The sequence below is a fragment of the Cibotium barometz genome, chromosome 57, assembly GCF_041138505.1.
Source record: "Cibotium barometz isolate CiBa-2024 chromosome 57, ASM4113850v1, whole genome shotgun sequence".
In the NCBI taxonomy this organism is placed as follows: domain Eukaryota; kingdom Viridiplantae; phylum Streptophyta; class Polypodiopsida; order Cyatheales; family Cibotiaceae; genus Cibotium; species Cibotium barometz.
The window spans coordinates 5,638,017-5,664,000 of record NC_141102.1 but is presented as its reverse complement, the minus strand read 5'-3'; the positions used below and the strand labels follow the sequence as shown (position 1 = coordinate 5,664,000).

Genomic DNA, 25,984 nt, shown 5'->3' with positions numbered 1-25,984 from the left:
GTCTCCACAATTCTTCATTCCTTACTTGATTCCTATCAAAATTTTCACACTTCTTTGTATCTCTCTATGAGAGGCCATTTCCTTTGAGGAGCTGGTTGGATTACTTCTTCATGAGGAGCAGTCTAGGAAGAACAAATCCAAAGGAGACACAAACAGAGTAGATCAGGCCTTCCTCTCTAAAGACAAAGGCAAAGTGGGTTGGTCACAGAGTGACACCAAGAAGAAGAAAGGAAAGTGTCATTACTGCCACAAGCCTGGGCACTACATCAAAGAGTGTCCGAAGAGACTTGCAAAGCTTAAAGCTAACGAAGATTCTGCAAACCTTGCATCTACTACCTCTGACGACAAGAAGCAGCAGCTAGACAAACCTAATCGAGAAAGACTGGGCCTTCTAGCCGTATTATTACCATGGGGGGGATTGTTAGATATTAATAGTAATTAATGTGGGATAAGCACAATGCTAGGTAGTTGTGTAAACTAGCACTGTAATGTGTGTATTTAAATAAAGCGGTTCTAGTATGTGGATTCTCTTGTACATGGGAACAACCTCTTAGAAGGATTATGTAATCAATTATGTATGTCGGTGACATACATAATTGATTACATGGGAACAACCTCTTAGAAGGATTATGTAATCAATTATGTATGTCGGTGACACCTCATAGGGACACTTGGAATCTTGATGTGACATGTGGCATGTCGCATGTGTGGTGGCAGCATATGCACGTGCTTTGTAAAGGTTGCCTCTCCTATAAAGAAGATCAAATCTAATAATCAAATATGCTTTTCATGACTCTTGTTCTTCTTCCTGAATCCCCAAAATATCATGTATGCTGATTATCCTCATCATTGTCTCTCTCATATCCTATAAAGGTCACATCTTGCCTCTCTGTACCTCTGTACCCATCACCTTCTAGTATTGTCCATTAGTTGCATCTAGACAAACATTATCCACACCTTGCGTGGACAATGCGAGGCTCTGACCGCATGTGGCAACGCCGCATGGCCTTCTTGCGTAACTTGGAGCACTAGACATTCCTCACTAGCAGAGATGGTGATATCACTTCGCATTATAGGCTCCCATCGTGTGTCTCCCTCCATGGAGGAAGCACCCTCTTCTTTTTGAGCATTTTTCCTCTATGGAGGATGATTGTAATTCCCCACGAGCTAACGTTTGTTTTTATCTAATAGAAGGAATAACAAAAAGTATATTTGTAATGTGTCTTATCTTATAGGCAACCACAAAAATGCTACAAGATGGTCTATGGCACAAGAAAATGATACTTGATGGACTGTGGTGGCCATCTCTCATGGTGATGCCTGCCAAAAAATAAGATGACCTATGAAGAGAGACGGTTTTTTTTGCCATATCTGGCTTAGGATCCAAGATAGGGCTGCCCCAAATGGATCAAATGCATCATTTTTAGTGGAAAAGAATTAGTATTTTAATTGGAATGGTTGGCTAATTTGAAAAAATAGAGTTTGTCTCTGATGTTCTAAACATGAAAAAAAAAACTACTACTGAAATTTCATAACAATCCGTGTCTAAAATTCAAGAGTTCAATGAACAATGGTGTAAATATTGAGTCAATTAGCTGGACCACCTAAGACAAGGAGGTTTGTTACATCCTTTGGAGATTCCATATAAGAAATGGAAAAGCGTCCCTATGGATTTTATTTTTTGGGCTATCTAGAACCACTAAAGAGCATGATGCCATATCGCAAAACGCATTCCAACAAAAAGTAAGATAATTGCTCCACAACTAGCTTAGTTAACTATGAAAAGCTTTCCAATTTATATGGCTTGCCAATGTTTATGATACTAAGTTTACAAGTCACTTCCATCAAAAGGTGTTCATGAAATTAAATAACAGTTGAACATGAGCTCGGCAAATCATCTTGAATCTCATGGTCGAACAGAGAAGGTTCATTAAGCGCTTGAAGATATGCTTTAAGCTTATGTTTCCAAAAGACAATTTGATTGAAAAGATTATCTCCCGCCGTAGTCGGTTGAAAACGCATGTTAAACAAGTCGAGATATATGGTGCAACCCATATCGTTTCTAACGTATGTTTTTTTTTTCTTTCAAGAAAGAGACTTCTATTAAGTATGAAAAAGGCATACAACAATCACTGCTATAAGTCGGAATAGAATAGAATCACCCCAATATGAAAGGTGATTTCAACCACTAAGGAGCATCATGATGCCATGACTAGAGGAAAAGAAAATGTCATGGTCCCACTCCCACGTAAATATAACGCGCTTTGCCTGCGGGAAACGAGAGGACCCCTGAATATGAGCCCAAGTAGCCATGAGAGTATGGCCCCATATAGTGCTAATGCACTAAGATCCAAAGATCTGGACACCCTCAATAGCCTCCATGCATCTAGCTCTCCAGATCTGCCATCATGCTGTAATACTGGCAACAATCTCCCAATTGCTATCAATGCTCTATCTCGGGGATGTATAATCAGAGTGAGGGACATCCTGCAACAAACCATGCTGGGCTTTACCACTACGAATGAAAATAGCAGAGTCTCTACCACTACCCTCATAAATAAGCTGCGGACCGAACTGGGAGAGCCAAGCAGCTGCCCCCCAAGTCACATGCATGGCGCGGCCACTCAATTTGCCCCTAAGTTGGCTATAGAACCCCAAATCTGTTGTGCAGTGCTGCATCCCCATAAACAATGATGTACAGTCTCAGAATCTGCCACACAATGATGTAGGTGCTACACCGAAAACCGATCTCCACTTATTGGTGGGAAGACCACCATGTAAAAAATAACCAAAAGAAATGAGAGATCTAACTCCTTTTGTACGAATACCAAAGCCTATGCCAATATCTGCGTTGTATCGCTAGAGAGATATCATAACTCTCCCAATGAGGCCTGAGAGTAGAGATCCTATGTATCTGTCAAGTGAAGAGATGCCTGGCATTCCCGACCGTGAAATTGAAAAAGGTAAGGCTTTTCAATGGATCTAAGGCATCAGTCCACTCCCACTCTCCTCGATCCCATTGGAGATATCTGATAGGACTACCAGCATATAGACATAGACACCAAGAGCCATGAGTCACTATCTAAGGGAGAAGAGTCAATGAACCAATACTTCCCCAAACGACCAACAATCCTCACTAGACTAAGCCTTGTATCTCGGATGATCCCCTCCATGCTACATCTCCTCAATCTCCCTCCAAGCATGATAGAATAAACGATGCAACCTATAGCCTCCTGGCACGAGAGAGCAATGACTTGCAGAGGTATGCCTATCCTCGAAAGGACTCCCAGCATTTTCTTCACACACAGACACAAATGCATGCATACATACACATATAACAATCGTACCTTTTTTTTTGTTGTAAAACGCGATGTTCTATTACTTCATTCTACAAGAAAAGAAGCCCTCAAGAGTGAGGGAAGCTTCTTCAAGATCAAAAGCAGTGGAAAAACAAGTCTAATTGCAGCTGGTCCATCTCTTGTAGTCTATGGCAATCATATAGAGATTGGCACAAAGATTGTTGAAAATATAAGTACTTGTCAATCTCTGTAGAGTGAAAAATCAAGTGATTGCGGCCAATCCACAGTGTCCAAAGAGCCCAAAAGCGTGTCCAAGCAAGGAAACCTCCATAATCAGCCAATCTTTGGTGATATCTCCCAAAAATCTAGAAATGCTTGGAGAAGCAACATCCTAGAAATCTGGCAACCAAAGAAACAGATAATCTGAGCAAGAAATCTTTGGTATGCAAACAAGCCCATAGTAAATGAGACACAATCTCGTTGTGATTTGAGCATCTAAAACAAGAGACAAAAGCTATCTTTCTTTAGGCTAGAGTTTTATCAACAAGTAACACTCCAACCAAGCATCTCCAAAGGAAAACTCACTGCTCTAATGGCAATTTATTAGTCCAAATCTTTTGGAGATTTGGTTTCCATCACTTGGCTATCTTATCCATATTCAAAGCCTATTCGAATGAGCAGCAATCCACGCCTCAGGAATTATCAATCTGTATATCTGAGTAGCAGTGAGTTGTGACATAGGTACTTTGGGAAAACCAAGCTCATCTCTCTGCACATCCAATCTAACAATATGTTTTCTTGATTCACAAGTGGAATCACTCCAAATTGCTACAACAAAGCTCTATTTTTTGCCAAACAGGCTTGTAATGCATGCCCAAATTCCATATCCTCTGTGCTTGCAGGAATGTAAGTATTCTGTCATTTGGAGAGACAACATCTTGGATTAGACATATATTTTTAGTGGAAAAAAATTAGGCTTTCCTTGGCTCTTGAAGTTCCAGAGGTTCCAAAAAAACTCTACTCCAATGAATGCTCTCCAATCTCAATGAGTTACCTATCTCTAAAGATCTTGAAGACCAATGTAAGTACTAGAGGAACTTTTTTTCAATCAACAACTTAGAAGAGACAAGAGGCAATGCAAAAACTTGTTGAAAGTGAGTCACACATTCCTGCTCTAACTGAGTACATTTTTCATCCACTCTCCATTATCCTTTTGCACTCGTGAGATACATTGCTTTTGTTTGGTTACATGTAAACTTTTGAAGAAAGCTTTAGATAAGCAGTCCTTGTCCAAGATAGGCTTATGTCTAGATCTAGCTTGCCACTTTTACAACTTTCTATAATTATTCAATTCAAGCTAATGCCTGGCATAACATATCTGATCTTGTTCTTGAGGAGACAAGGAACGAACATGGCTAATTTCTTCAAGGGTTTGCAGCTGATATTTCAGCTGCTGAATTTCCTCTCTCCTCACCCATAAACAATTTACCATAATCTGCAATCACCCCTTGCATACGGGATGCAAAATGGTACCAAGGAATATCATATCTTCATAAATTTCAGCTAAAGGAGTACATCAGCAACCGTGTCTCTGAAATACTGATGAGTCAAATAACTATTGTTAATCAACAATAATCTCTTAGCTCAAGTTGATTAAACCATGTACAATATATGACATGCATTTAAAACGTGCCTTCATGATCATTTTATTGAGGGGCGCAAGCTATATCAACATCCGCTTGCATATTTTTCTCCATATTCTGTAAAGTTTGCATTTCGCCTTAAACTACTACAGCCCAAAGCTTTCTTGTATCAACTTCTCCCGACAAGCAAGCTTTACTCCAAGAGGAAGATGATTCGGTTCACATTCTCGACTGCAACAGTTGAGGTCCGACCGAAATAACCTTTCTGGGGTTCGGAGTGTGCCAACCCTCCAAATCTATCACATTCTTATCCTTGTTTGCAACATTTCTCACAATCTATTCAGTGTTAGCAGGCATATGAGATGGCGGTGAGGTGTCCAGGAGAACCTGCCTCTATAGCCCGTCCGACATACACCACCGTGAGAAGAGGACTACCAACTAGCACCACAACACCAACAAAAACACCAAATCAAGGCACCAATACACCCAGCTGTATCCCCTAATCCTCAGCTGACATAGGTGGACACTTAAACACACTCCAAACTCCTAGAACAGTTCAGCTGACTATCCCAATGATCGTCCCAGGTCAGCTCTGACCTCCAACACCTCTAACCATTTACCAAAATAGCTCAACTATCCTCAGCTAACATCCAGCTGACCAGAAACACTCTCAGCTGACACAAAACTGGCTGTAAACTGCTTCTGAAACCCTCCACTTGTCCCCAGTCAGAAAATTGTCCTCTAGGCTCCTCAATTGTCCTCAAGCATCAGCTACACTCAAACCCACAAGCCCAGGATCTTCCTATACACCTTGTTGACCCTCTTCTGACCTTCACCTGCTGAAAACTGCCTCAACAATCTGACACAGAACCGGCTGATTCAGAAGCCTTAACTGAAACAAGAACGTTCCTCAAGTGTCCTCCAACATCCGCAGGTCCTCAGGCACTTCTAAACTGATCAAGCTATCACACTACTCGCTCTCTGCTGACTGTAGCAGGCCCACAACTGCTTCAGATCTGACTGTACCCGACCAAGCCAACTAAACTGACTCAGCTGATGCAGATTTCCTCTCCTCTACGTCCGCTGACACTTCTATATCTTCCGCAGACTCAAACCAAACATGAATCCAACCTTTTGGACACTTAGCTGACAACAGCCAACTCATAGCTGCCATAGAAACCCCATTGGACCACAAAGCCTTCTGACATATGACCTCTGTCAGACTTCTAACAGTCAGACCACACTCACAAACACTTCCCACCAACTCAAACAAGCCAAACAAAGCAATCTACACCATCAGCTGACACACAACTGACTTAGAACCCTCTGTTCTCAACTGACACACATTGAGTCAGCACTGACCCAGTATCAGATTCCCAGTCTTCAGACTCACACACTGAAGAGCTTCATCTACATAAACTCAATGTAGACAACTTAATCATCACAACCAAAACATCAAAACAAAAGATAAGACCAAAAATCTTTGTCTGATTCCGATAGACCAAAAATCAGATAGATCTTTGTCTGATTCAGATAGACCAAAAACACTTCACTGTCTCAATAGCCCTCCGTGAGACATGGGCACCAACATTTTAGAAGAAAACACAAACTCAAGGATCCCTCGCAAGAAGACCCTGGCGACAACACTTCACAGTTCCATCTTCAACAGCTTCAGTGTCGAGAAGAAATCGAAATGGGTCAAGTCTCTAATAGAGAAGCTTCTCAGAGAGCCTAGGGGACACTCCACCTAGCCAACTCCCTGTTTTCTAGCTCTCCCACTCCTCTAACATCTCTCACACTATGTTGTCTTCCTCTGCTATCTTGAAAATAAACTGCAAGACCTCTAGCCTGCATCTCCACAAAGAACGTCAATCTGCAGGAACTCTCTCAACTGCAGTCGCCCTCACACAATCCTCTGGTGGACGCTCAAGCCACCCTCGCAAAAACCACCATTTGGAGTGTCTTCAAAAAACTCAATTGTCCTTCTGGATTTTTGCATGGCTCGTCTCCTTCGTTGGCCCATATTCTTTCCATTTTGATTTCAAGCACCTGCGCTTTCACTCGGCCACGCCACGTTATCTTTTCTAAGGGTCTCAACCAAGCTTAGTTAGTACGAAAGGTACGATACGGTACGGTACTAATTGGTACCTTAAAATTTTTGAGGTACGGTACGATATTAGTACGTTTTTAAAAAAAATACTTTCTAAACTTAAAAATTGTAGACAAGAAGTTACAAAATAGTAGAACCATCAACATAATGTCATCATGCCATTAGAGTACAAAATTGCTACAAAAGGATAGGCCAAAAACTCATGGCATGGGCGACCGCCAACATGCGACAATACATCATCAATGGGCTAGAAGGAGATAGATGCCCAATGCCTAGAGAGCTATAACATATCAAAAGTCTACATCATCACCAACATCTGCATGATCATCAACAAAATCACTACTAGAGTGTCCATCAAGAGAGTTCTCTGAAGAGGACTCTTCGAAGGTGGACGAGACACTCTGGGGATCATTCTCGCTAAGTAGGTTGCCGTCATCATCAAACAAGGGCTCTCTAGGCAGTGGGGTATCATCATGAGGGGGCAATGGAATATCATCATGAGGCGGGGATTGGAGCTCGAGGATCCCCGCCTCACATATGTGCGAAGGCCACCCTCTGCCGATGTCGAAGGCGGAGGCCTATGAACTCCAACTGCTCGGTCCCGTCCATGCTGACTCCTAGTGTTGCGAGTATCTGCTGCCACAAGCTCACTATAGAGCTCCATGAAGATTGCCTCCTCCTCCTCATCAAGTTGTTGATTGACACTTGCAAAGTTTTCACTTGTCAACGTGAAAGTATCAACATTGACCTACACATTAAGGCACAAAAGTAAGAGTCTGTACAGTGTACACAAAACTTAAAAGTTATGAGTCATGACAAGTTAGAGTCTAGACTTGTCACTTACCTGCTTGAGACTACCCATACTAAGAATGCCCTGCATCATGCGCAAGTAGTAGACCAACCGCTCCAACTGTCGTGTGCTCAGTCGATTGCGTATCCTCAATGTATGAGAGAATAGAACTCCAGTTCCTCTCACATGCACCCGTAGAACAATCCTAGGCTAGGACCCTTAAGGCTATGGGTTGGAGATGCTCTAGTCCATACCCAAAATTGTCCCACCAAAAAAGGGGCTTCACAAGTGACTCCCTCCTCCAACAAGTGGGAGACGAAAAGGAGGTTTGACCTCTCTGATCAACGTAGCAGCCCAACTCCTCTAGAAAGGCATTGTGCTCATCAATTGGCACAGCTCGAAGCATATATGCATCCCGATCTTGTCGAAGCTCCCTATCGGTGCAAACTACCGGAGACTTGTAGGCTGGATGTACCAATGCTGCAAACCCGTGGATTGGTTTGTGCATCCACCTCCATCTCTTCTGTGCAATCTCCATGATTTGTGCTCGCTCGTCAAATGTAATGTCTGTGCAAGCCTCCAACTCCACAAGGGCAGCTCTAAAGAAGTGGACAAGAAGGCCCATGGTGGACCCCTCGCAATCTATCATCCGCAAGAGCCTATAGAATGGAGTCATAGCAATGATAATTGCTCGGACTCTAGTCCAAAATCTCGCCTCTAGGCAAAAGCGTTGCATGGCTTTGACCTCTTCAGTGACGTGCTCATCCCATTTGTTCCACATGGTGGAAACAACTGTCTGGCAAAGGACGGGCCTCACATCGTATAGACGCTCCAAAACCAGCCACATGTAGGCAAAGCGGGTGGCCGATGGCTTCTTCAAGTCAAGCCTGCTATGCTCACGAAACATAGCAAGCACCTTCACCTTTAGCATGAAGAAGTTGACAATAGATGTAGCTTGTTGCACAATCCTCTTCACCCACCCGAGCTTCGCCACATCCTCCATGAGTAAGTCAATGCAATGACTCGCACATGGAGTCCACACAATGGTGGGGAATTCCGCCTCAAGCAAGCGGCCCATGCGTCGACAATTTGATGCATTGTCGCTGATGACTTGCACCACGTTTTGAGCCCCAACCTACATGGTAGATAAATCATATGAGTTGAGGGCTTTGCACAAATGACAAAATCAGTCACACTTAAGTAAAATAATGCTTACCTCTATGATCGCTTGCCTAATATGGCGGTAGATGAAACTCCCGGTAGTCTTTCTCCCCCTTCTCCCAGTGTCAACCGCACGCAAGAAGTATGTGCCAAGCGGGCAAGACACAAGGATGTTGATAATGCCACGCTTCCTTTGATCACTCCATCCATCTGTGAGAATAGAACATCCATACTTCGTCCATGCAGCTCGAATCGGGTCAAGGGCTCGATCAATTCTCTCCTTCTCTTCAACAATCTTCCTCGTGCACATAGCCGTGTAAGAGACCCCCGTCCACCCCTCACATGGGCCCACATTCGCAATCGCCGTCACCATCTTCTTCCATTGCTCCTTTTGGAGTACATTGAAGGCAAGATTGCATTCAATAATGGTGCGAGCAATCTCTATCTCCGCAAGGCGTTGCCGCTCCTTAAGGAATGCAACCGAACCTCTCACACTACCCGTGACTTGGTGGAGAGAGGGTTGCACCCCTTCACGCTCCACCACCCTTTGCCTTTTGCCCGGTGCGGAGGCGGACCGTGAATCCATGGAAGTGGCAGTGGAGGATACACCAATGAAAGAGCCGGTGGCCACTTCATCATGTGCCGATGGTGGTGCTAGTGGTGGTGCCGGTGCGTGTGTTCATGATGCTCCTCTACTTGAATTTGAGCCGCCGCTCATCTTCCACGAAATGTCATCGGCAATGCTTTGCGGAATCTCCTTGCATGGGGCAACTTGTCCCCCAATCTTTGAAAGGTGCTGGAGAAGCCTTGTTGCACCACTGGTGTATGACTTGCCGCAATATCAGCATGTCCAATGATGGGAGTTGAACTTCTTGGTGTCCTCCACATTGAGGCAATGCAAATCAAAAGCCTCATGCTTCTCCCGAGGCATGATGGATAAGAGAAGGGCTAAAGCGTGGAGTAGAGGAGAGAGCGTAGAGAAGATGAAGTATGGGAAGAGCTTGGAGGAAGAGAACTTGGAGTAGAGGCTCAAGTGGGATGGATGGAAGGAGCTTGAAGGAGGGCGGAGGAGGGTGGAGGAGAGGCTTGGAGTAGAGGCTTGGTCCTTGAGGCTTGGAGTAGATGGAGGGTGGTGGAGGAGAGGCTTGGAGTAGATGGAGGAGAAGCTTGGTCCTTGAGGCTTTTATAGAAGGACTCAGGAGAGATGAAAGGAAAACAGCCAAAAAAACGGGCAGAAAACGGTCAGAAAAAACGGGCAGGAAAACGGCTATTTCCAACGGGCAGAAACAGGGCAAAATCGTACCTGATCGTACGGATACGTACGGAACGAATCGTGCGTACGATCTGATCCGTACGACGTACGAAACTAAGCCTGGTCCCAACCATACATCTACATTTTATTATCTGTTGGAGGTTTGAGATAGGCACATGCTTTGGGCATATCTTCTTGACACAAAAAATCCTATCACACAGTGAGAGACCTGAAGGGCTAGCCCCCCACCTTCCTCCTCATAAGCTCTGACAACCTCAGCCTCTGTGGCCCAAGCGACAATTCCCCATGAAATGATACAGGTCACGGTCCTGTCCATCATGAAAATGCAGAGAATCTGCTACCAAACCTGCGGAGCCTTCGAGCAATCCCAAAGACAATGTCGCTAAGACTCCTGCGCGTGGCCGCACTTCGGACAAGCTTCGGACAAGCTACTTGTCGACCGCCAATGGCCAGCCATGTGTCACCCACCAAGCTCCTGTGTGCCAGCAGCCAAAGAAAGAGGGTGATCTTTCAAGGCCGAAAACTGTCCGAGAGCCTCTTCCAAAAATCTGAGAAAAACCGCTAGGAGAGGCCCTGTGAATGCCAGTGTATTGCTGCTACTGGGGTGCCCTCAACCTCGAGCATCTGAATCTTGTGGCCTAGCCGCACGGTGTATGCGAAGAATAGGGTATCCAGAGTCTTCTCCCGATCAACAAGATCACGCCAAGTCCACTCCCTGGAGTCCCACTCGTGGAGTCCCACTCGAGGCACGTGAGGGGCCGGCTCTCCCAAATCCATAGCCGCCAGAGTCTCTCCCTGGCCACCTAGGCAGGCGGGGGATCAATGTGCCATTCGTGTGCCTAAAATCCGATCACCCTCATCCTCTATAAGCTACAGCCACTGACATTATCCAAAGGGGGCTTTGATCTCTCTAATTTGCCATGGGGACCAATAGAAAAAGCAAGCAAAGAACAGATGTCATCCGCCAATGAGGTGATAGCTCAAGCAGTGATGGTGTTTGCCTAGGAGTCAGGACCAAGAGGTCTTGGGTTCAAAACCCCCGTTGGTGCTTCCTTAGCACGGGCAGTGGAACATCGGTAACTATGGGAGGATCTTAGTCGGAAAAAGAAAAAAACAATTGTAATCTACAACATGGACTACCAAGAGAATATCATGCCTAGTAAACATGCCTAGCCACTACGCGGGAGTCCGGTCTAGAATAGGGGTCAGCCACTCCTGGGGAATAGTAGAGTCAATGCCGAGACTAAGTATGTCTCTACCTCGGATCCCAGCCAAGCCTCTCTCTTGCTAGCGGACTACCCTGCCAGACCGAGCGAGAAAGGGGGTATCTCTCACCTCAAGCTCCCTAAATGAGAACCTAACTGTGAGAGGCTGAGTAAAGTCCTGAAACACCATGAATCCACTCCACTGGGAACCCCATCCGGTACATCGTGCCCTCTAGAAAGGGCCAGTCAACTCTATCATAAGCTTTCTCAAAGTCTAGGAGGAGCACAATGAGGTCCTGCTACCGCATCCTGGCCGAAGCTATCACCTCCCAGAAAGTGAAGATGATATTTAGAATGCTCCGATCCTGAACAAAACCTGTCTGAGTGTCATGGATCAAGTCAAGGAGGAAAGATTGAAGTCTCCAGCTGATGGCCTTGGCCAAAATTTTGCAGGCGGTCCCAAGGAGGGTGATGGACTTCCACTGCCGAATCTCCAATCTGTCACCACCCTCCTTAGGAATCAAGTGAATCAAACCCTCCGAAAGTGTCTCTTTGGCATGGCACCTATAAGCATAATCTCATTGAAGGCTCGACTTCCATGAGATCCTTGTGGCAAAGAAAGAAGGATACCAGAAGCCCATCCGCCCCCGGGCATTTGCCCCTAGAGAGAGCTATCAATGCCTCCACCAGCTCCTCTACTGTGAAGGGAGTCAATAAGAAGGTCCAAAGAGCATCCACCGCTTGTGGGGATAATGGGCCACCTGTGAGGAGGGATCGGAAAAAATCAGTGGCAATGGCTCTCACATGGGGAGGAGTGGGGGGGGGGGGGGAGCGGTGTTGGGATCAGAAACGATAGCTCCACCTTAGCCATGCAACCTATGAATACCATCTCTCCACCTATGTGGGCCTGCAATCTCAAAGAAGTCCCCCGTGACTCTATCTCTAGCATGGGTCCAAAAGGATGCTCTGGCATGGTATCTATACTCCACCCTCCTCTCCTCAATGGATCTGATCTCTGTACGAGCAGCAACAAGCTGACTCTCAATCCACGGGCTATCGGGGGAACTCTCCTAAAGACACTGGAGAGAAGTAAGCCCCCCCCGAATGCTCCTCTCCTGCTCACAAAATCTCTGCAGTCAGCTCTATGTGGCCTCCTGCAAAGATCTATTGATCTCGCCGAAGCCCGTGTCGAAGGTGCACGCGGAAGAACCTGAAATAAATCCAGTCCCGTCCATATCTACTCTATCGTGCTGTAGATCTCGGGGTCCTGTATGAGGCTGACCGGAATCCTAGTACTCAAATGGTATGATATAAAAAAAAATCTTATCATACGATAAAATACAGTGTTTTTAAAAAAAATACTTCTAAACTTAGGTATTTTCAATTTCAAGATATGGACTATTTTAAAAAGGAGGGAAGCATCATAGTACAAAGGAAGCTCAAGCAACCATAGACAAGCAAAAACAAGACCATTATATTATATTATATATATATATATATATATATATATATATATATATATATATATATATAATATTTTTTTTAAATTCAAAAAAATCCATATGAGTCCGTACGGTATCGTGCTGTATAGTATTTTGTATGATATGGCGTCATACGCCGCACGGAAACAACTATGCCTCCACTCGAAGAGTCTTAGGTGTGGGTTTCAACGAAGAGTAGTCACAATCAGTCCTGGGGCAAAGGCGCGCCAGAATCCTATCCTCCATGTGTCGCCACTATGTCCGAGCGTAAGAGTAGGCATACTTTGAACTCCATCGATCACAATGAAGGTATCTGTAAGAGGGGGGGAGGGATACTGCAACTGAGATATGAAGGAACACAAAGAGCGGCACCTCCAGGCTAGAAGACACCACTACCCCATCTTGATCTCTATGGACTAAGCCTCCCAGCTCCATCCGAACCAGGGGCCAGAGATGGGTGAGCACATCAATGATGCACAAATCATGAAGATGGTGTGAGAGCTCTATTGCCTGCCCCTGGATGGCGACAGCCACCGACTCCGAATCCCACTCCGTCTCCGGGGATGCACTCAATGGAAAGGAGAAGATCATCGCGCCACTCTCTGGCATGGATGGCCTGGAATGATGAAACACCACACAAATCCGAATGGGAGCCACTGTCTCCTCAAAGATATCAGTTCCTTCCACCAAAAGGCCTCAAAAGAAACTGTAGTCCACCACCAGTCCCAAGATCCTAGGGGGGCCACTTGGCAGGAGAACCCTCGTTGGGGAAGCGACGATGGTCATCTCTACCGGCTCCGAGAATCGATGAATCAAATGGCGGATGGAGCTCGCCGGTTGCCTCTACTCCGGGTCGGGCGCTGCCAAAGGGCGGGGGGAGTGCTCTAGAAAGGCAGAGGGATGGGGGAATGGGAGCTGAGAAGAAGAGGATGGGCCAAGGGGAACTGCTCCGAGAAGAGTCAGAAGCGAGGATGAGGTGGAGGGGAGGAGGCAGAACAGGGTGGGGAGGTGAGGAAGAGGGAGATGGGAGTGGCTGGGAGTGATCCACCTAATGGAACAAGGAACGGAGCTGAAAGGGAAACGGGGAAACGGGGGAGAGGGGGAGAGAGGGGGGGGGGGTGGGGTGCGCAGCGTATGCTGGGGCAGCGAAGGGGCGCGCAGGTGGGGGCTGAGTGCAGAGGCAAGGGGGGCAATGGCAGTTCGAGGGAGCAGCTTGTCGCTCACTGTATCAGCTTAAAGCTTTTCTGAAAGCTTCAAACTAATTAATGACATAGTACAAGGGTGAGATTTCATCCCATCTTTCATATCATAAGACTGAAAGAGATGTCAGATGAACTCTATTCCCCTAACTCAGTATGTTCCAAATGAGCCACAGTTGGTTCTCCATTCTCGTGAAAAAAATATTCAACAACAGAAGTGTTCCAGAGATGCTTAGGATTGTACTAAAGAAAATAGTTCTTGAATCTCCTAAGTAGGATTGTACTAAAGAAGATAGTTCTCGAATCTCCTAAGTAACAATTTCCTTGGCTGTCTTGCTAGTAACTTCTATGGGATGAGGGGGCCTTGTTTTAAAGAGGGAGTATGTTGATCATAATAAGTTCGCAATTACATTTGAGATTAGGCTAATAATTATGTGCGGCCATGGATAAGGACACTAAAGGTTACTAGTGACTTATGGGTCACGGAACACATGAGCTAGTGTGAAAGGACCTATTTATTAATAGGTGTGCTTAAATCAGAACCCAAACCTATCTAAGTCAGTTATTGGCTCGTAAGTTGTATCCCTTACAGGGAGCATTCCTTGAAAATAAAGACCCAAGCAATGCCTATATCACGTTTTGGCCATACCCTTTGATAGTTGGCTTTGTTGTTATAGGGCTCCAAAATTTGGGCAACAAGCATGGTTTGGTGTCGGTCTAGCCTCCAGCTCCAGGGTGCTAAGGATGGAGCTATGTGAACCTGCCAGTTATCTTTGCAAGAACCCGCGAGTTCATTGACTGCTTCATCATTACAATTTTCCAACCTTGCACCAAATAATTGGGTGCTATCTTTGAGTGGAACAAAAAACCAATAATTTATCAAAGTTAAAAGTAGACAACCAGACCTGCAAATGATGGCATTGTCCATTGAGCCTCCTTTGACAAGGCCAGCAGCTTGCAACCTTCCAATCTGCATGCAACATAAGTTTGGTCCATAATAACCCTCTTTACATCAGCTAAAGCAGCATGTACATTCAAGATCCCGACTTGAGCCACTCTGAGAGACAACTAGAAGCATTTGTAATACAGTTAAAAAGAAACGAAAACAGAAACAATGCTGCCATGTGAGAGAGAGGACACGCACTATGAAGAGTGCAGGTTTACAAGCGCTCCAGACAAAACAGATGTATATGGAAATGACAGCCCGCACCCCCCCCTTCCCCCCCCCCCCCCCCAACACCCCACTGCCTGGGCCCATCAAGACAATTGAATGGGCTGCTTATCACCAAACCACCATAGTTCCTCCATTTCTTCTGTCAGCAAGAGACCATTGGCCTGCACTCATTGTGTATTCCAACTGAAAGAGCAGTCCCCACACACATGACGGCATGAAATTGCCGTTGTCAGCCAATCCCTTGAAAAAAGATTACCCCTACCTAGTCCAGTAATTTTCAAAAGGGAATTGATCTGCATGTCACTCTTCAGCACCACCTCCTCACCGCACAGGCTGCACACACCACCATCCCCATGTTGGCTTTTCACCTGCCTGGCCCCTTTCTAGCTGGCTGCTCTAGGCGGAAACCGTCCTGACTTGCCTTATCATCTTCTATGCAGGGAAACACTTTTTGTTAACTTTCTTAATCATCCTCTATGTAGGGCATCATACTTGTATGACATCTCATAGACTTTCTTTAATTGCATAACAGGCATTCTGCTTGAAGCAGTCATTTATACATCTATAGGACATGATGTTAAATATTAATAATGAGTAATATAACAGATGCTAGGTGGTTGTGTAAACTGGCACTTAGTAATTTAATATTCTAGGCTTTAAATAAAGCAGTTCTAGTGTGTGTGAACACCCACTAGTGTGTAGGTCCATTTATGTGTGGGAAGGCCTTGGGTGACGTGTTGCCAGGCTTCTGCCAGCTTGTATCATAAGTTGATAATAAAAATATCCAGACAGGGTGACCAGCCCATCCTCACTCCCCAGTGCAATGTTTAAGACACAAAATCTCAGCATTCATGAGCATACAAGTCTGCACGCATTCACCTACCATTGTTATTGTCTCCAAGAGCAGAGTCTTGGGGGGTGCACAAATAGAGGCTGCCTGCGCAGCTCTCGAGAAGCAAAGGGTAGAGTATCGCTACCATGCCTGAACACCTTTTTGGAGCCAGGCAGGAGATAGGGTAACAGGAAGCTTCTTTGCCTCCACAAGGTCCTCATTTCCACAACAATGGCATGTGGGCCAGATGGAGTGGTGGCCTCTAACCCCTCTCTGGTTCATGCCATTGCAACAAACTACTGCTCCCAGTTTCTTTCAGCGGAAAAACACACATCCCCCTCCTTCGTCCCAAGAGCATGCGCGCCAGCACACATGAAGGCACCTTCTGTCGGTTGTCTCATATGATCTTTAGTGAACACTGAATTCTCCCTTCTCAGCGGCGGACAAGCTAAAGAAGGCTCTTCAAGCTCTTTAACACCAAAAGTGACCAGGAGAAGATGGGCTCCCCATTGCCCTTTTCCAGGGACATTCCGATCTCATGAAGGCTGGATGAGGGCATGCAGACCTGCGCCCTCTCGGAGAGGCTAGCAGAGGGATCATTCACTTGATTCCCAAGAAGGGGGGCGACGCGCTTGAGGTGCAGCAATGGCACCCCATCACCCTTCTCAGTACGGCCTACAAAATCCTCACCAAGGCGATAACAATTAGCACTAAAGACAAGATAATGAGAGCACAAACAATCTCCATTAGATGGGGGGCCTTTAAATAGTAGGAGCTTCCTGGATAAATTTTTTACCTTTTGGAATGTGATTGCCTCTGCTCAGATGAGGGAGGCGGATATGGCAGTTCTCCTCCTCGACTTTGAGAAGGCCTATGACCGTCTTGGTTGGAGTTTCCTAGAGGGCACTATGCTCCGGATGGGTTTCTAACTTTCTCGGCCTCCTAGGTCCAAGGAGTCTCAGTCCTCTACTCAACAGGGCGGCAAGGGTGTCCTCAGGCCAGCAAACAGCTCTTTGGGGCATCCCGATTCCCAAATGAGGTCTTGGAGAGGGTAGTTGGGGCCCAATACTGTCCCCTTGTGTATCTTCTAAACCCTAATCTCTGTGCATTCAACTTTCAACAAGCGTTAAGCATCAATATCTTATCATTAAAACGCTTCCGCAAGCAAGTGCATGTTAGAATATGATTGTTGGATTGTAGAAAGAGCGGAGATTAACTCAATAACGATGCGGAACCCCTCTTTGTGGGGGGATTGGACAAAAACATGCTAAGCTACCTTGGCCCTAGCTATGTGCCCATCACTGCCGGACCACAAGAAGTTGATGTACCACATATTAGGCAACAAGACCTGGTTGCCCACAACAATACGGCCGATGAGTGCGATTTACAGCTCTGGGGTGATGGTTATACCTACTTGGCATCCAAGGTAGAGTGCAGCAGTGCCTATTGGTATCCATTGGAAAGTGTAAGTTAGAGGGAAGCAGGGTCCGACATGACTTGTGCCAGTTGATCCGTGCACTAGAAGCAAGGCAGAACACCTCATACCCTTAGCAAAGCGTTGGAGATTGTCATCAGAGCTGGACTGGTAGGCAGCGGTATCATCTGCAAACTTTGCACCCAAGAGCTCCTCCAAGGTGCAATAGGGAGGCTGAGGCCTGGTCTCCTGTGTGCACAAGAAGCTGCTCATAGCCTTCAGGACGGATAGGAAAAGAAAAGGAGACAAGGGGCAGTCCTGCTGAGCACCTTGAATGAGGACGTGGCGTGCCGATGTAATGTGGTTGAGGACTATGGGGTCACTATGGGTCCATGGTTATAAGCCCATATGTACATAGTAGCACTAGGAGTTGGGCTAGGCTCATAGGTTTGGGCATGGGCACTAGTGAGGGTGTGAAACGGGCAGCCACTATATAAGTGAACTTGTAAGCCCTAATCACAATAACTCTTGGATAATCATTTTACTATCAACTTCTTGATCAATGCAAGCTTTCATAATGATGCCTCCCTTCATGAGTCTGCATGTGTATACTCCATGTTTTTTTTCGATTGGCCTTAAGCCCAAGATCCTCCCGTAGTTACCGATTTTTGACTACCCGTAGGCGCTTACCAAGGGGGGGTTTGAACCTAGGACCTTTTGGTCCAAGGCAAACGCCTTCACCACTTGAGCTATCACCTCATTGCCATATACTCCATGTTAATGAGTATAATTCCCTCTCTTTCAGTGGTATAATCCCCTCTCTCTTTGTAATGTGGTTGAAAACTGAGGGGTCACTATGTATGAGCTCATATGTACATACTAGCACTAGGAGTTGGGCTAGATTCATAAGTTTGGGCATGGGCACTAGTAAGTGTGTGTGAAACGGACAACCACTATATAAGTCAACTTGTAAGCCCTAATCATAATTAACTTTTGGATAATCATTTTACTATTTCTGAAATTTCTGCAAACCCTAGCTCTATTTTGCCCATTGCTTCTCTCTTTGCTAGATCTAGCCATAGGTTAAATTTCAGAGCAAAATAGAAGCAACATGAGCACTGTCTTGGCATTTTTGAAGCCTAATTTCGGAAATATCTAATTCCCCCAATTTTTGAAAATTGTATGCACCTTTTTGGCCATTTTCCCAAATCCTAGGCTTCCCTCTTGTGCTCCAAGCTTCCATCGCTCAAGATCTAGCAATAACAAGCCTTTTGGGAGCATCTAGGGCAAGCTCTTCAACCTCTTCACTTCCAAATGCAAGGCACAACGAATTCAGAGCCCACAGCTCATTTTTGAATTTCACCTACTTCATGGGAGCTTGGGAATGAAGATCTTGAAGGCTTGAAGGCTCAAATGCAGTTTCTATCAAACATTTTTATTTTGGCTTCTTGCAAGCTTCAATGGAAAAATTAGGGCTTCTCTCAAACATTTGTGAGTATTTTTATTTTGGCTTCTTGCAAGCTTCAATGTAGAAATTCTTGGTTGTGTTGGTTCTTTAAAAATTAGGGTTTTCATGAAGCCATTCGCAAGGGCTTGCTTGAATCTTGGCCATAGCACGCTATGTGATCCAAGATTTGAAGGATTTGAGCATTCTTGATGCATTGGTAGGGACCCTTGTCATTCTTGACACATATGAAGCATTGGCAAAGGATTCTTGTTGATTCTTCAAGATTTTCATGATTCCATAAAATAATGCAAGCATCCATGCTTCTCATGCTTCCATAGCCTTCTTGAATGCATTTATGCAAGCATGCCCAAGGATTGAGTGAATCTTGGATGATTTACTCTCTTGAATACTTCATGTGCATACACTCCATGAAATTGATTGATTGAAGCATCATTTGGTCCAAGTTTTGGTGTCTTTCTTTTGTTCTTGAGCCTTGATAAGAGGCACATGTTGAAGACTTGGAGCATTGATGATGGAAGTGAAAGGAGATCAATGAATATGATTGAATTGGATGCAAGAAGCATGAGTATGGGCTTGTCCATGTAAGTGATCACTCTTACCTCTTCATTGCAAAGAAATTTACAATTCCTATCTCCATTATACATGTGTGAGAGATATCCTTGGCAAAATGCGGAAGAAGAGGCCAAGGGGGGAGTGTTTGCTTGAATTATGTTACCTCGGGGCCGTGGCAACTGTGGAATGGGAGGATTAGGTACCGCATGGAGTGGTGGAAGACGGAGATACAAGGTCACATATATGGGAAATGTATGGCAAATGTATGCCACTAGTGACATTGAGTAAGCCTTGCATTGGCCTTTTCTGGAAGGCTTGTGGTATTGATTGCCATGTACATAATGATGCCACAGAGCAATATAAATACAATCTTGGGTATGATGCACGTATAAAATGGTGTTGATGATGCAATTGATGCCTGATGATGTGTGAACACATGTATATGAGCATGACACACAAAGCTTTAAAATTTGACCAAGTCCCAAAACATGACTTTTTGGCTGAATTATGGCTTCACTTTAGAGCCTTGCAAAATACCAACCGCTTGTTAACACACAAAGGCACTCGCACGGTCTCATAGCCAGTAGTTCCGGGCGGCCCTGACACTACAAGACAAGCATTCATTTATGAAATCTACTAAGTCATCACACAAATATCAGTGATGCAAATGCACATGTACTTCATTCTCTAAACTTGTAACAAATCAAATGACTCTAGTCATACCAGGGTACCACTTGGGCCTTAGAAGAAGCATTACCATCTCTGAAATTTGTCTTTGCACCTTTTCCATAGACAGTGGAGTACCTAGGAATGGTGGAATCCAATGTAGCACCATATGAGGGTTTCACATGAATCATCATTTCAGCCCTTGAAGGAGTCTTGGAGTGCCAAGCATGAAGGTATTTCTCTTCATAGATCTTTGCTAATATCATAGCTGCCTTGAGAGAAAGTGGTCTTTGTGCATTCTCATCAGCACCAGTGCTAGACTTACTTGATCATTTTTGTACCTCTCACTAACCCCTTACACATGCAAAGCAAGCTTGAGAAATTGGTTTGAATACTCTCTCACACTTCTTCCTTTTTGCTCTAGGTCATTCCACATGCCAATGACCTTGTTGTTATGCAACTCCAAAGTGAAGGTCTCTCTCATTTCCTCTTTGAAGGCTACCCATGTAGTAGTTGCATACCCATTAGACGAGAGATGTCTCCATGAAGCGTGAGCATATACTTCGAGATGTAGAGTAGCAAAATAGACTTAAGCCCTATCACTCCTTGGATTGAGCTGAAAATGCATGTCCATTTTGTTTACCCATTCTTCAAACTCTTCATTGGACTTAACATCACCTTTGAACTTGGTGAATACCAACTTGTCTTTGAGACCTTTGAACTCATCATGATCTCCTTGGTTGTTGGAAGTAGGTCTACCAAAAGTAGGTCTCCTATTCCAGCTTCCAAGTACCATCCACCATAGGCTCTTCAATGACAATCCTCTCCTCTTGGTGTCCAATAGCACACAAACTAAATCATCTCAGAAGATAAAATCTATCTGATCAAACAATTGATCTCAAATTTAATGTTACCATTCTCTAAGTCTATGTCATATACATATGTGAGTGCATTTAGACCTAATGCCAAAACCGATAGTTGTGCCTAACGGTTTCACAAAATTTGTCAGAGAATCATTCAAAATTGGTGAAAACATAAAACCAAGAGCAATTCTAATCACAGTTCGTTTTCTGTTATTTGATTTAATCCGCTCACCTTAGGTTAACTATCCCCCTAAGGAATAAGACACCCCAAGATAGAAATATAGATACATTGTGAAACCTTACATGCGGGAGATCCTAACGTCCCATACCACCAGAATATACCCCATATAAAATCCCCTTTAGACGTATAAGGCTGAGTTGGAGTGACCATTTCCTCCTCAATCCCCATCATGATGCAACTAGACTTCCACCTCAATGTCATGGTCAAAACTTTAGGTTAGCTCCAGATCAATCTGCCTTACTCAACATTCTCAGTACCATCTCCCTCAATGTGGGGTTCACAAAATCACTTGCTCTCAAAAACAATCTAGCATACCTGCAATAAATCTATCTATGTAGCAAGTCTCAACCATAAATGGTGAGTCAGAATCAACATATAACCACAACAACTAAGTCCTTCATAGGAATACTATGATACAGAGCAGGTGCAAGGACTTGAGGCTAGATACCATGCATTTTCAATGTGCACCCTTGTCTAGGGATGAGTTGCCAGTGTGTACCACGAAGGCTGGCGATCAAGTTGTGCAAGTTCCAGGTGCTCATCCACAACATACAAGATGTAACCCTCTTGTATGATGTACTGATGTACAAGCTAGTCAGGACCCTCATTAGACTTCGGTTAGGTAGCCCCAAGACAGCAAGTCAAAGGTTGAAGTTAGGATTTTTCAAGTTGGGTGCATGTGGTCCATGGTACTAGTGGCACTCAAATATTAAAAGGGCATGTGTGCTGGCCTCTGCCTAGAGCTGTGGACAGCCCATGGGCAACCTTAAAGAGGCCCGAGGGGCCTAAGGGCAAGGGTGCCCAAGGGGGCGGCCCTGTATGGGCCTTTTTGTTCACAACCATTCTGTTTGGTCCACAACCCCCGTCTCTCATACACGATCTAGCCAATGCCTGAAAAGAAGCTGGAGGCCACCATATAGAGGTAAACGCAATGATCTGAGGTGCAGCAAATGCAAGCAGAGGGGTGACCAGCTTATTCACCTTCCAGGCAGTTTTAACTTAGGGGCCGACCAGATTAGTCACCTTCCAGGCAGTTTTGCGCAAGTACGTGTGCGGACTTCTGCAGCCAAGCTTATGCACTTGCATCCAAGTATGGGATGCACGTGACATCCCCTCGTGATTAGCTTCTTGATCAGAAGTGCATTGCTTCAAGGTAATCAGTCAACAATGCCAAGTAGTCCTGAAATAAATCTCGTCAAGACAAACCGCTTCATGCGTCCCTTGATTTGTGAAACTTCATAAGGTACCAACGCTTTGCAATAACAAGATCCATGCTTGAAGCAGTGGGGAGCAATCTGATCTAGAATCGTCACTTCTGCCTCATTAATCACTTCCAGCTCGTTTCCCATCTGCCTTGGAAAGAATAGGACCCGCATATTGCTTTAACCAGTTAATATGAAAAACATCGTGCAAAGTCGGAGCTTCATCGAGAGTTCATTTATCTTTTTCAAAATCAGAAAGGGCCCAAAACTTAGAAATGACAGCTTGGGGCATCACTTGCACACTTTCTTTGATCTCTACTTCATGATTCAAAGGTACACCTGATCTCCTTCTGAGACTTAGACGTCTCGGCTGTTCTTGTTGGCCTGGCTCGTGTAGGCCCCCTACGCTTTGGTAAGGCAATCCTTGACTGCTTCCAAAACTTCTTGGTAGGACTGTGACCCGGTTTTTCTCGAGCAGACAGGAGATTATTCGCTTCATGAAAAACTAGAAAGGCCGTCCAAATGTTGCTTCATGATGCAGAGTGATGCCAATGAAAGATGAGAACGAGTCATTTAGCACAGTCTGAACCAAAGTCAAAAACAACTCTCACTTTCCCAATTGGTCATTGACATAACACTTGAGCACATTGAAGGCAAATTGATTCTACCTATCTGTCTTTGGGTGAAAAGCGCTGCATATATTGAGCTTTGTAACCAAATTATCAAATAATGCACACCCAAAATGACTTGTAAACTTTGCATCACAGTCTGAAAATATGGTACGCAGGAGTCTACCAATTGGACAACAATATCATATAAACCATATAGGCAAACGAGCAATAGCTTTGACTATCACATTTCACTGTCACGGGATCAACACCACAAATTAACAAAACCTCTGTACCATAGTCAAACAATGTATGTTCTGTTTCCTGGTTCTCCAAGGCAAGTTCATCACAATATATCCTGGCGATATATCCATTTGTATTTCAACTTGCTAGCCAACCATTTCCAAGGCCTTTAACAACAATGTTAAAAAGTGTTTGGTGGCAAGTTGGGGAAGGCCACATTGGTTTAGAATGCCACATCGCATTAAGCCTGGCTTTCAGAAAATATTACCAATGAAAAGATCGTGAGTGCTGCCATTAATCGCAGCTTTAACATTGTCATTATGGTGCATCTTCAACCACCTATTCCTCACGTTGCAACCTTGCATGTTTGTCAACTTTGTCCTGTTCATGCCTGTGTGCCTATCTATGGAACACAGCTTACCCTATGACATGGCAATGGAGCCTGCTTTTTCCATCTTTTGTTGTTTGCAAAACATTTTCGGGATTGATGCTTTTTTCATTCCATAAGAACATTTTGACAACCATGCATTTAAGTGCTCTAAAAAACTACTTCCACTAGCACAAGAATGCATCATGAACAACCCTAATAACTGAACAACCAACATATGCTGTCATTTCATTATCTTCTCGGACCTTGAAAACTTGGTTAATTCTACAATTGAAAAGATTGATGAAGCTTAAAATTTTACTAGAATGTCCATTCATACCAACAAGGTAGTAATCTCTAAGCACACCAACCTGCTCAGCAATGCCAAAAGTTCGAGCAGGTGCAATCTCAACTTTATAATTAAAAGCATCACCTAGGCAAATAGAGAACCATTGAGTTCTGATGGCTGGAACCTGCATATAAGCATTGAGATAAGGAGAGCGGGGGAGGGGGAGCAATTCAGCAACAATTTTTTGAACCACATCCACCACTATTGTTTTTATGGGTTCATATAGGCACATACATACAAATACAGATAAAAATGTATGTATCTGTATAACAAACAACTATATACATACACATTCAGATACATACATACCTGGAAAAAAAAAGCCTTCTATTAAGTACAAGAACAGCATAATTCCACACAATGTCAAAAGTTGTCTCCACAGTTGTGTCTCCACGCTGCTTATTATGTGCCTGATGCTAACTATAGGGTTATTCGACCTAATCTGGCCGAGGGATTAGAAAACGTTGGCAGATTATAAGGGTCAACGCATACCCCATAAGTATAGCTTTGACTGGTAAAAGCTATATAAGTGAAGATTATGTGACGAGTGGGTTATGGTCTTGTTGTAGCCTTGTGCCATGATAGTGGTCAGTACCTAGGCCATGAGGGCAAACTCACTCTTGCAAGTCCATATGATGCACACGATTTGCCAATGGCCCCTTAGGGCAAGTCCTAGTGGTATCGAACACCAAGGCTTACTGGTATGGTCTGTATGGACAAGAACCTTACCCTATGCTCCAGGATGATCCGATGTACTACATCAACAGTTGGGTGATGAACCTGAATTTGGATTAACGTGTGTTTAACATGTGTTTAGGGGATCTTGGAAAGGGTTAGGTCGCGACAAACCCTTGATAGTTGGTATCAAACCTACATAAGTTGATGGGAGAGACGAGGCGACGCATGAAGCAGGTTTCTGTAGGCTTTCAGACCTGCTTTCCTAGGGTTTTTTACGCAAGATTCAGGTATTCCTCGGATACTATCGCTTTTGGGTTTTTTGATTCATGCTCTCGATGAGGTAGGGTGTCGATGGTCTATGTATGCTTGAGCATAGGAAGGGTCCCGAGGGAGGAGGAGAAGAGAGACGACATGCATGTGTTGATGTTATGTGTGCGGGTACCAACACACACAAGTGTCGTCATGGTGAGCATGAGGCTCGTCGGTTGACTGCACGGCAGCCATATTATCGTTGCAGCAGGCCCATACAATGCCCAGTTGCATAGGCCGTAGTGACACCTGTCCGTACAGGGTGTGCTAGTTTCCATACAGTTGGACAGGGGCACACACGTGGTCATACAAGCGGGTGACGTGGCAGCCTGTACCAGCGCAGGTCAGAGTAGAAGAAGCGATCAGCAGTGCATAGGCCCAAACACAAACGTGCGCATGGGAAAAAGCAAGAGAAAACAGTTTTACGAAAAAATTTGGCACCTGCTTTTTAACCCAAAAAAAAAGCATGATATTTGTTATTTTTGACAAATGTTTTGAAAAAAGCACACATAAAATTTTGATTTTTACCCTCTTGGGAATTTTTAAAAGAAAAACTTGAGACCTTCTCACTATTTATAGAGCCCTAAGCCTCCTCTTTTCTCCACAAGAGCTTGTGAAGCTTGGGGAGAACTTGATTGGAGGAGCACGAGAAATTGGACCAGCCCTTTACACTCTTGGCTTGCGAATTTTGCCTTGGTTTTCTCGCTTTCAATGTGGGAATATCCTATCTTGATCACTCTCCTCCTCTAATTTTCTCTCACGATGGTGGATCTCAACTTTGATGAGGACGTCGAGCACATCAAGGACCATTATGGTGACGATGAGGCAGTTGAAGAGCAAGACACGGGTCAAAAAGC

At 44.6% G+C, this 25,984-nt stretch overlaps 1 protein-coding gene across 6 annotated transcripts in view; it reads right to left on the bottom strand.

The window, feature by feature from the left end:
* LOC147606349 (uncharacterized) overlaps positions 1 to 25,984 on the bottom strand; it is an 84,401-nt gene that overhangs the window by 5,623 nt on the left and 52,794 nt on the right. For 4 of the 6 annotated variants that reach the window (XM_086792022.1, XM_086792023.1, XM_086792027.1 and 1 more), the window contains 2 exons: positions 24,163 to 24,264; positions 15,067 to 15,131 (listed from right to left, as the gene is read on the bottom strand). In XM_086792022.1, the coding sequence (XP_086648148.1) occupies positions 15,067 to 15,131; positions 24,163 to 24,264 (167 nt within the window). The remainder of the gene's footprint in view (positions 1 to 15,066; positions 15,132 to 24,162; positions 24,265 to 25,984) is intronic. The other 2 variants (XM_086792026.1, XM_086792025.1) reach the window with 2 other exon arrangements.